The sequence below is a fragment of the Cyprinus carpio genome, chromosome B21, assembly GCF_018340385.1.
Source record: "Cyprinus carpio isolate SPL01 chromosome B21, ASM1834038v1, whole genome shotgun sequence".
NCBI lineage: Eukaryota > Metazoa > Chordata > Actinopteri > Cypriniformes > Cyprinidae > Cyprinus > Cyprinus carpio.
This window is the reverse complement of record NC_056617.1, coordinates 1,488,737-1,500,769: the sequence shown is the minus strand read 5'-3', so window position 1 is coordinate 1,500,769 and position 12,033 is coordinate 1,488,737. Positions and strand designations below refer to the sequence as shown.

Below are 12,033 nucleotides of genomic sequence, written 5' to 3'. Positions count from 1 at the left end.
AGGCAATGCAGTGAGGTGCTCCGGTTGAGCAACGGCTCGAGCCCTCCAGACCGGGCGCCCCAAATCACGTAGTCCGATACCAGCAGCTGGTAGGGCCTACCTTTCCAAATGCGTAAGTCGCTCCCACCGGAGGTACATAGGCTCTTCCGGCCTGCCAACCAGCTGACTTTCCAAATATCAGCCCCTGCCAGATCTCAATGCAATTGTGGGGGGGGTCTTTAGTCTGGCGGCTGTCCTTTTGTACTCTAGGTTCGGGCCATTCCCGAGCTCAGAGCCCTTTCCTGGACAGCACGCCAGATATGCATTATAACACTTCAGCTAATTATATGTAAGTGTGAACTTGTGAGTGTTAAATGTTTACTGTAATTATGGGAGGAGCACGTCAGATACTTAGCCTAATTAGCACAGGTGGAGCACACTTAAGATAATCAACACTAGGGTATAAATACAGCTGACTTACCCCTATCCATTGACGGTTTATCAGCATCCCTCCTCCACCCATCTCCTCCACTTATTCATTTAAGTTGTTGTTCATTTTACACCTTTATATGGGGGGTACTCTAGGTTCGGACCATTCCTGAGCTCAGAGCCCTTCCCCGGACAGCACGCCAAATATGCATTATAATACTTTAGCTAATTATATGTATGTGTGAACTCGTGAATATTGGCAAGACTAACAAAGTTAACGTCTATTTCTGAATTAAGATCACTACAGAGAGTAGAGATGTCAGGTTAAACAGAGAAATCAACTGAAGACATCAGCCACATATACTGTGAAGTGGAGAGTTGGGATGTATGTTTTGTGAGGTAAATCAACTGAAATATGATTGTAGTCTATGATGTATCTGAACCTTTATCTTTCACAACTCCAACCGAAACAAACACACAATCTCCAGTCACCAGCTCTAAATCAACTGCAGCTCCTACACAACCAGGTACATAATCAGCTGTTAAGATCAATGTTTACTGCTAACTGAAGACCTCAGTCAGATACACTGACATGAACTCAGATAAGAAAATACATTTCTTTAATCAGTTTCTGCAGAATCTCTGATACAGAGACATGACATGATGATTAATAATGTCATTCATTCACGACCAACTAAAGGTTTTACTCACATGTGATGGAGATAAATAACTCTGTTAAAAATGATCACAAACTGTATGTGATGTAATTAAGTATGTAAACATGATATCAATGTTTAACAGTATGGTGCATCTGAACATTCATCTTCTGCAGGTCTAATGGATTCAACTCTGATTCCAGTCAGCAGCTCAAACTCTGAGAAGAAATCAAGCCAAACTCCTACAAAACAAGGTCCATGATCACTTACACACATCATCAGTCTCTCACTTCAGTGGTTTGCAGTTGCTTTCACAAACAGTTTTTAATTTAATTTAGTTTGTTTGTTATGAGGTTGTTTTTGCTATTCAGAGCTGCTGGAGATAATGAGGCACTGTCATTGAAATCTAAACTGTAACGTGAGGTTTTCACACGTTCAGATACTGTCTTGGTATTTCTCGGCACATAAATCTAAAACTATAAATGTATTTCCATAGAGTCAACTAGCAGCAACACAAAACCAGGTACCACTCTAAACACTCTAAATTGAGGTTTGTATATGAATGATTCTCATTTATTTTATGTTTTTATTGTATTTCCATAGAGTCAACTAACTCTTTGAAGCCATAACAGGTTACTTGCTTTTCTTTGTATCATTATTATTCAGAGATACTGCAGTTTATTACGCTAATAAATTTGTATCATTGAGACTACTTCAGATCATCTATGTGAGAAGAGCAAGGTGAGATTTGAACATCACAGAATCTGATGATTAACATTGATCATTGTGAAAAAAAAAAAAAAAATGAATGATTGACAAATAAATTTCAATGTATGTAATGAAATGTAAAATGAGAGGTCAGTGAGTTATTTTGTATTTACTTATGTTGTAGTGAGGAAGGACTAAAACTACCTGCAATATTTGAATAAAATACTCTCTACAAATATCAGGCAAGATTTATCTTCATGTGTATGGATATTTTATAAATTTGGACAGCTTTCGATATCATTTTCCAGTGCTCCAAAGACTTTAAATATAATATGAATTTGAGATTGATTAAAAACAGCAACATTTGACTGTTAATAAACATGAATGGTTATTTACACCTATGGAAATCATAATATAAATATATGGTAAAGATGCATCAGTGTCATGACAACCAGAGAAACTGTGGAAGTCTTTGTTATGTGCTGATACAAGTCCTGATCTTGAGCCAAATGAGAGCTGTCATAACTTAACCAGGAACTGTGCTATCAAGACTGAAACAGATCTGTAGGGAGAGAGATAACCAAAATTGGTAAGAAGTCTTAAAGGCAGCGACGGAAAAACATTTGATGGTTTTGCTGCTGATACAAGCTAGTAAATTCAAAGCTCACTTACTTTCTTTGTTCGGAAGAGACAGGATTGAATTAGTTAACTGGTAATATGTTGCATTCGCTACAGGATGTCAGTCACGACTCAGGGAGACAGTATCAGGTTGATGTAGGTTTACTTGGATGTTTAGGAGTCAGAATCAGCAAATCAGCACGGTATGGCATACAGGTATTTCTTTCTGTGGTTCCAATCTATACAATTAGATATATATGGATGTGGTTCTAAAATGAACAGAAAGAAGGAATAATTACTAACTGTAATATTATCATCCCAAATAGTACAGTATTATGCTCACACACTAAGACATTAGAACAATATTAAACTAACATTAGGATAATATATATTAGCAACAGAACAGCAATCTGCTTCATGAAGTAGTCAACTGCAGCCATTGATTAAGATTACAGAATGAATAGTCACCGTGAATAATCGCTTAATGCTTAACAAACTTCGTACAAATGATGTCTTTCACTACCAGTCAAGATTAGCTTAGCATTAGGATGAATCGTCACATATCACGGCATTAAACAGTGACTAGACACAATCTCAAAGTAACATTAATAATAAACAGTGCACTTACATATCGTCATTGACGCACACCAACTAAAACCACTCAGGAATAATCAGAACAGGTGAATTTAGCAGGAACCAAGCGCTAAAAGTCCACATCTGACCGGAGCTTATGGTAATTTCCTCATAACGCAATCGCAGTTACGGCTGATGCAACACTTGCAATGAACGTAAGTGAGGGTATACTGCCACGTACTGGACATAGTAGGTAATGCTTCCGAATTAACTATATACATACTTGATTCATTGAGGGCCTTTTGTACAGCCGCCCCCAAATTTAGGCACTAAATTTGTCCCTGATAAATGGCCCGCAGTTATGAGGTATCTGTGTCATCAGGAATGGCAGGAAGTACAATCATCCTTGAAACTGGTCTGGTATAAGTCCGTCCCTTGATGAGCACTTCCGCAGTTCTGATATGCCCATCTGAACTTGGCATGACATTGGTGACCTTTCCGATCAACCACATAGCTCTAGGCAATTGGGGGTCTACCAGCATAACAACGTTTCCAATGGCAATGTCCTCGACATCCTTCTGCCATTTAGATCGAGTTTGCAGATTGGGTAGATAGTACTTGATGAACGCAGACCAGAATAAGTCAGTGAGGATCTGACTGTGGCGCCATCGTTTCCGACTGATCATTTCGCTTTGAGGATATACAACTTGTGGGAGAGAGCCGTCAAGCCGCCCCATGAGAAGGTGATTCGGGGTAACAGGATCAATATCTGAAACGTCAGAGGATAGGTATCCAAGAGGCTTGGAGTTCAGTATTCCCTCTACCTCAGTTAACACTGTCCTGAGGACTTCCTCTGTAACAGATTGAGCACCCACAGATGCATACAGAGCTGATTTAACAGATCGTATCTCCCGTTCCCATGCTCCTCCGAAATGAGGGGCTCCAGGTGGGTTGAAGCGGAAGTGAACTTTCTGCTTCGCTAACTGTAGCTGTAACTCAGGTGACATACTTTTGAAGGCTTCATGCAATTCTCTCTCCCCGCCTTTAAAATTAGTCCCTTGATCAGACCAAAGTTCGAAGGGTGTTCCTCTACGTGCCGCAAACCTCCTAAATGCCATAAGGAAGGAATCAGAGTCAATACTTGCTAGTATGTCTAAGTAGATGCATCTGGTTGTCAAACACTTCCAAATTATTCCCCATCTTTTCTCCACTCTCCGTCCAATCTTTACTGAGAAGGGCCCAAAGCAATCCATCCCTGTGGAATAAAATGCAGGCTTAAATAATTGAAGTCGAGCTACAGGTAAGTCTGACATTTGTGTGATTTCTGGGCTGGCTCTCCATCTCCGACAGTCAGTGCATCGAAACTGGTGATTGCGGATGGCCTCTCTGCCACGCAGAATCCAAAACTTCCTTCTGACTTCAGCCAGGACTCTCTCTGGGCCAGGATGTTTCAACTGGTTATCATAATCTTGAATGATGAGCTTGGTAAGGGCATGACTAGGGTCAAGGACAATTGGGTGCTTAGTTGCTATGTCGAGTGCTTCGGCTCGTCGAAGTCTTCCCCCCACTCGAATAACATCCATCTCTTTATCCAGCTCTGGACTCAAGGTGAGTAGTTTACTGTTAGAAGGGAGAGGTTTACCTTGTTTCAGGCATTGGAAGTCATCAAAGAAACTATCCAGCTGAGATGCTCTCCACTGAAGGATTTCTGCTTGTAGGAAGTCTCCAGCTGTTAGTGGTTCTCCATTTGCCACCCCATGGACACATCGTGCAGTAGCTTCCAGTAATTCTCTGTAAGTTGTAGACTGGCTGGCATCAGGAATTTCTGCTTTGGAGGTCACTACATTTAGGGCGCAAAATGTTGACTTGCGTAACTCTGAGTCATCTTTCAGACAGCTGGCAGCAGGGCTCTTTGGCCAGTGATCAGAGTGCATTAAAAGGAACGGGGGTCCATTGCTCCATCTGTTTGGAGTGGCTAGGTCCGCAAGCGATTTTCCCTTTGTTAGATCATCCGCAGGATTCAGAGCAGAGTCCACGTACCTCCAATCCTGTGGATTTGTGGTTTCTTGTATCTCTGCAACCCTGGTGCCAACAAAGACTTTGAACCGGCAGGACTCTGACTGCAACCAATTAAGTACTGTGGTGGAATCGGACCACAAGGTAATCCTGTGATATTCAAGTGTAAGTTCTTTCCTTAGCATCTCTGCTAACTGAGCTCCACAGAGTGCGGCACAGAGTTCAAGTCTGGGAACTGACAACTGTTTCTTGGGTGCAACTCGGGAGCGTGCGATTAGGAATGCTAACTGTACCTTGCCTTGACTGTTCTCTGTTCTCAGGTATGAGACTGCACCATAGGCCCTTTCAGATGCATCACAGAACACATGTATCTCTCTCCCTACAGAATCATTGTCCATTTCTGGAGTCACATAGCATCTAGGAAAGGTAATGGAGGAAAGAGACTTAAGTTCAGCCTCCCACTGTAGCCAGCTCTGCAAAAGTTCATCAGGAAATAGAGGATCGTCCCATTCTCTCGGCTTAGCCCACAGTTTCTGAACTAGGATCTTCGCTCTGGTCGTGTAGGGGAGAATGAAGCCCAATGGGTCATATTGACTGGCGAGAACCCGATATAAATTGCGCATTGTGGGTAGTCCATACTCTAAGGGACGGTGCTTGTACCTAAGAGTGTCTGTGGGACAGTGCCAGTGCAGACCCAGAGTGGATTCAGGAACTTCAGTTTCCCTTTGTGACAACCACAGTTCGGTACTGGTAGACTGAGCTTCCTTAGGTAGATGGCTTACTACTCCAGGTTGGTTTGAAGCCCACTGCCGGATGTTAAATCCTCCACTTGCCAGTAGCTTTCTGAGTCGGTCAATCAGCCCTCTGGCCTCATCAGCTGTGTTCAGGCTCTGAAGACAGTTGTCAACATAGAAGCTCCTTTGAATAGTGAATTGCAGGTCATCACCCGACTCCGTGTTGTCAAGGACATGTTTATGCAGGGCATAGGAAGCACAGCAAGGGCTGCAAGTAGTGCCGAATGGGAGCACCTGCCATTCATAGATGTCCGGTTCTCTGTCTCGTTCCATATCTCTCCAAAGGAATCGCAGGATAGGTCTGTCCTGTTCCAGAAGTCGGACTTGATGGAACATTCCTTTCACGTCCCCACTCACCGCTACAGAATGCTCCCTGAATCTTATCAGGACTCCAAGGAGTGACGGACCTAGTACTGGGCCAGGTAGTAGGGACTCATTTAGGTTCATTCCATCGTACTGGAACGAGCAGTTGAATACCAGTCGATTTTTGTCATTGTGCATGACCATATGATGTGGGATGAACCACCGCTCAAGGCTCTGTGGTGGTTTGTCTGGATCAAGTTTGGCCACATAACCTTCCTCCAACAATTTCTTGATCTCTGCAGAATAGGTGGCTGCTCGTTCTGGGTCTTTCAAGAGATGCCTTTCAGTTCTACGAAGGAGTGGCATTACTGCTTCTTCGGAGGCGTTAAGACAAGCCATACTGGATTTACGCAACAGTGGGGTGGCATACCTCTGAATGCCATTTACTTCAACTCTCACAGTTCCTTTGTTCAGGATTTCAAGGGCCGCCTGATCCTCTCTGGAGCGAGTGACCTGTTTCTCATTACGATAGGGGAGAATGTCCAGTTCCCATAGCTTTGTGACATTTCTCATCAGCTCTGTATGCTTGGGTAACAAAGAGGTGAAAAGGACCTGCTGAGGATGAAGAGGATTCAGAAGAAGCTTCGCTGGGCCCTGTAGTGTCCAACCCAGTCTTGTTTTGATGGCGGCTGGCCCGCCAGGTGGTCCCAGGTTAACTGGCTCGATTGGAGTGATTAGATGAGGCTGATCAGCACCAATCAGCAAGAGTGGGTGAATCTTCTCAAAGGACTGGATAGGAAGTCCCTTTAGGTGTTTGTACTTACTTACAAGGGCCTCCATAGGATAGGATTGTTGAGCTAACCCCAGGTGGTCGGCTGTGAAGGCTTGCTTGATATGGTATGTCTTATGTGGTTGCGCCACTGGAGAGATGCTGAATGAAACCTTTGAGCCTTGCAGTTGCGACACTTTCTGATGGATGGTTCTAATGGATAGCTTCTCCTCTTCCCCTTTCAGATTCAGTGTCTGGGCTGCAGCAAACAATAAGATGGTGCGTTCGGATCCATCGTCTAGGATAGCATAAGTGTCCAAGGTGCGGTTATTATATTTCAGCAGAACTCTGACTACCTTGAGCAGGACCCGGCTATCTGTTCCAGGTTTGTCCAGGTATAAGGTTTCCGCAGTGGAACTTGATGCTGGGGAATTATCTTTGACTGACTTGTAATTGATGTCATGGAGTATCAGCAAATGTTTCCCTTTACACTTGTTACAGGGTTTCTTCAGGTTGCACTGTGCAGATAAATGTGACCTTCCACACTTCCAACAGCGTTTGTTAGTCTGAATCCATTGCTTCACTTGTTCTGTCGTGAGCTGCTGGAAGTTGACGCACTGACTAAGGAAATGGTCTGCCTTCTCACAATAGGGACAATAGGTTTTAATTTTCACCTTGTTCTCTGGCAAAGTGGCAGGTTTGATTGGGGAGGAAGTTGTATTTGTGACAGGGCTGCCTGCTCCATGCAGTACAGTAGCTGGTCTTGACCTTAGCTCTTTGTGTTTATCAGACCTTTGCTTTGGCCAACCTTTCATCTGAATGTTTCCCACCACATCACTACTTTGACACCATGATTCAGCTTGCAACCATTTGGAGAACTCTGGAAGTGTAAAGCTTGAGGATTGACTAGGCAGCATTTGTCTCCTGAAAGCAGCTCTTAAATCAGGTGGCAGCTTGGTCAGCAGGCGAACCACATGAGAACCGCACGTCAATTCGGCATCCCCATCTGGTCCCAGGGATTTCAGCAGTCCTACCAGGGCTTGAACTTGTAATGCAAACCTTTCGAAGGCTTCAGGGTCTCCTGGACGGACATCTGGTGCATCCATTACTCGAGCAATCTTACTCAAAGCAAGTTGGTGAGGCTTACCAAATTTCTCTGTCAAGACAGCCATTGTCTCTGTATAAGGATATGGAGAGTTAAGGAAAGAATCCGCAATCAGTCTTGCCTCTTCCAATTGCAGATGGTCCACCAAGATCTGGAACTTGAACAACTCTGACGCATCTTCAGGTAGCAGATTGTGGAGCGCAAGCTTCAGGCGAGCAAACTCGCTTGGATCTTTATGCACCAGGTAGGGTATACTGGGCTTAGGACCACGGTATTCTGCAGCTGACTCCTTTAGCTGAATGGAAGGCTGCTCTGCCCAAGAAGGCTTGGGTTTCTGAGTAGGTAGGGGTACTGAGTGATGGTACATATCGATCTTTGATCTCGGCGCAGGCACGTAGCCGCTCTGGAATCGGTCAACTGGCCCATAAACTCGGTCAGCAGCATATTGTTGGTCAGGGTATTCATAATGCACAGGAGGTGGCTCTTTATAAGTCTGTGGTGCCCTGCTAGGGGTGCCATGCTTTGACGCAACTTCTTCTTTCATTAGCTGTAACTGACCCATCATTTTGTCAATCAAAACCATCATGCTTTGTGGCTCAGTTAGGGAGGCTCTCTGCTGCTGAGGTGGGTAACTTGGGTCATTAGCACCATGACTCACAATATAATGTGAATAATGTGGAGTTCTAGCTGGCAGTGAATAAGGATCAGGGGAACCCACATATGAAGGAGAAGCATGCGAGTCAAGCGAAGCACCCTTTCCATACAAGGTAGGTGGAGCACTGGTACTTATTTGAACCTTGAGTGGACTGTAGGGGGCATACATAACATTAGCGGTCTGCTCATGGAAGGGAGTAGAAGCTTCAGGTAGCTTTCTAGTATCAGTCCGATACTGGGAGGCTCCGAAGGACTGAGCTCTTGAATCTGGAAGGCAGGGATATGAAGTTGACTCTGATGATGAGTTTGATTCTTTAGGTGGGGTACGATGTGCCATCTGTTGTGTACCTCCTCTGCTCTCACTGAATTCCTGGTTTTGTCTGTGCTCATACCGTGCTGTGCTATAAGGATGTTTGTTACGTGGCTGATAACCTCCATAGTTCACTTCAAAATCATCAAAGCAGGCAGGGTGACGTGTCTGGCGTTTTGGCCGTACGGCCTCTGGAACAGTTCCTCTCTGATGCTCATCAACCATGCTGTCACTGTAGCAAATCACATCCGGCTCGAAGGACCACAATGTTCGGAAGAGACAGGATTGAATTAGTTAACTGGTAATATGTTGCATTCGCTACAGGATGTCAGTCACGACTCAGGGAGACAGTATCAGGTTGATGTAGGTTTACTTGGATGTTTAGGAGTCAGAATCAGCAATCAGCACGGTATGGCATACAGGTATTTCTTTCTGTGGTTCCAATCTATACAATTAGATATATATGGATGTGGTTCTAAAATGAACAGAAAGAAGGAATAATTACTAACTGTAATATTATCATCCCAAATAGTACAGTATTATGCTCACACACTAAGACATTAGAACAATATTAAACTAACATTAGGATAATATATATTAGCAACAGAACAGCAATCTGCTTCATGAAGTAGTCAACTGCAGCCATTGATTAAGATTACAGAATGAATAGTCACCGTGAATAATCGCTTAATGCTTAACAAACTTCGTACAAATGATGTCTTTCACTACCAGTCAAGATTAGCTTAGCATTAGGATGAATCTTCACATATCACGGCATTAAACAGTGACTAGACACAATCTCAAAGTAACATTAATAATAAACAGTGCACTTACATATCGTCATTGACGCACACCAACTAAAACCACTCAGGAATAATCAGAACAGGTGAATTTAGCAGGAACCAAGCGCTAACAGTCCACATCTGACCGGAGCTTATGGTAATTTCCTCATAACGCCAATCGCAGTTACGGCTGATGCAACACTTGCAATGAACGTAAGTGAGGGTATACTGCCACGTACTGGACATAGTAGGTAATGCTTCCAAATTAACTATATACATACTTGATTCATTGAGGGCCTTTTGTACATTCTCCATGCTGCACTTTTAATGATTACTCAGTGTATTCAGTAAAAATGTGAAAAGTATGATTGTTTGTGTTATTATTTTAGTTTATTGTGTTTGTCTGTAATTGTTAAAGTATGATCGGACCACATGTTCAAAAGGTTCACAAACGTATTCCTGCAGTTGCATATAACTATTTTTACATTAACACCTTTTGTGAAACTTGTATATTATTATATTATATTCATTCATTACAGACAGACTGATATATTTCAAATATTTATTTCTTTTAATTTTGATGTTTATAACTGACAACTAAGAAAAATCCCAAATTCAGTATCTTAGAAAATTAGAATATTGTGAAAAGGTTGGATATTGAAGACACCTGGTGCAACACTCAAAAACACCTGCAAAGCCTTTAAATCGTCTCTCAGTCTTAGTTCTGTAGGCTACAGAATCATGGGGGAAGACTGCTGAATTGACAGTTGTCCAATAGACGACAATTGACACCTTGCACAAGGAGGGCAAGACAAAAAAGTTCACTGCAAAAGAGGCTGGCTGTTCACAGAGATCTGTGTCCAAGCACATTAATAGAGAGGCGAAGGGAAGGAAAAGATGTGGTAGAAAAAAGTGTACAAGCAATAGGGATAACCGCACACTGGAGAGGATTGTGAAACAAAACCCATTCAAAAATGTGGGGGAGATTCACAAAGAGTGGACTGCAGCTGGAGTAAGTGCTTCAAGAACCACTACACAAAGACGTATGCAAGACATGGGTTTCAGCTGTCAGATTCCTTGTGTCAAGCCACTCTTGAACAACAGAAAGCGTCAGAAGTGTCTCGCTTCAAAAAGGACTGGACTGCTGCTAAATAGTCCAAAGGTATGTGCTCTGATGAAAGTAAATTTTGCATTTCCTTTGGATATCAGGGTCCCAGAGTCTGCAGGAAGAGAGGAGAGGCACACAATCCACGTTGCTTGAGGTCCGGTGTAAAGTTTCCACGGTCAGTGATGGTTTGCGGTGCCATGTCATCTGCTGGTGTTGGTCCACTATGTTTTACGGAGGTCTAAGGTCAACACAGCCGTATACCAGGAAGTTTTAGAGCACTTCATGCTTCCTGCTGCTGACCAACTTTATGGAGATGCAGATTTCATTTTCCAACAGGACTTGGTCCCAGCACACAGTGCCAAAGCTTCCAGTACCTGGTTTAAGGACCATGGTATCCCTTTTCTTAATTAGCCAGCAAACCGCCTGACCTTAACCCCACAGAAAATCTATGGGGTATTGGGAAGAGGAAGATGCGATATGCCCGACCCAACAATGCAGAAGAGCTGAAGGCCTCTATCAGAGCAACCTGGACTCTCATAACACCTAAGCTGTGCCAAAGACTGATCGACTGAAAATCACACACCACTCCATCCCTTGCACCTGCCAGTAGTAGCTAGGAGTCTGCTTTAATTTCAGTGTGCCACTCTGCATTTTCAAGTAGCTACAGTCCACATAGCTTTTTCTGTTGGGACATTTAATTTCCAGCAGACTGAAGAGTGGGTTCTCAGTAGGTTCAAACACCAGAGCGTCAGGAGATGACTCTAACCAGGGGGGAATCTGTGTGTATGAATGATGAACCCACAAGGCCAGTAATTTGTGTTTGTGTTATTGTGTTGTGCATATTTCCCTGAATCGGGAAGAAGTTATTCTTGGGCTCCTGACACAGTGCCACTCCACAGTGTTGCTCTGCTCCCTGGTGGTAAGCTCGATTTTCCTTGCCATGTCTAAGGTAGTGACAAGTGACTGTAGATGGAGGTGTTGCCGCTGACTGCACACAAACTGACAGCTGTTAGACTCCAGGCTATAGCCATCTACAGGTAGAGATTGTGGTGGAGGGGCATCTGGGTGGCGTACTACAACCCAGCTCACTGGTAAAGGATGTTGGTAGGATATAGGACTACCTTCCTGGACTTTTTTCAAATGCGGAGTCAACCAGTGGGATGTCTACATTTATCACCATGATGGTGATGAGTGGAGCAATGTTTGGCAAAAACTCTTTGTACACCTCG

At 43.5% G+C, this 12,033-nt stretch overlaps 1 protein-coding gene across 2 annotated transcripts; it reads right to left on the bottom strand.

Annotated features, from left to right (window-relative positions):
* Positions 1–2,448: 2,448 nt before the first annotated feature.
* LOC109092706 lies at positions 2,449–9,979 on the bottom strand. Of its 2 annotated transcripts, XR_006157631.1 has the most exons (3): positions 9,749–9,979; positions 3,019–9,389; positions 2,449–2,659 (listed from the first exon to the last, which is right to left on the bottom strand). XR_006157631.1 is itself a non-coding variant. In XM_019106441.2 (2 exons), the coding sequence occupies exon 2, from the start codon at positions 9,137–9,139 to the stop codon at positions 3,323–3,325; it is 5,817 nt and encodes a 1,938-aa protein (XP_018961986.2). In that variant the 5' UTR covers positions 9,140–9,389; positions 9,749–9,979; the 3' UTR covers positions 2,449–3,322. The 2 variants fall into 2 exon arrangements, 1 of the variants encoding a protein (XP_018961986.2); XM_019106441.2 differs by having other exon boundaries at positions 2,449–9,389.
* Positions 9,980–12,033: the final 2,054 nt, after the last annotated feature.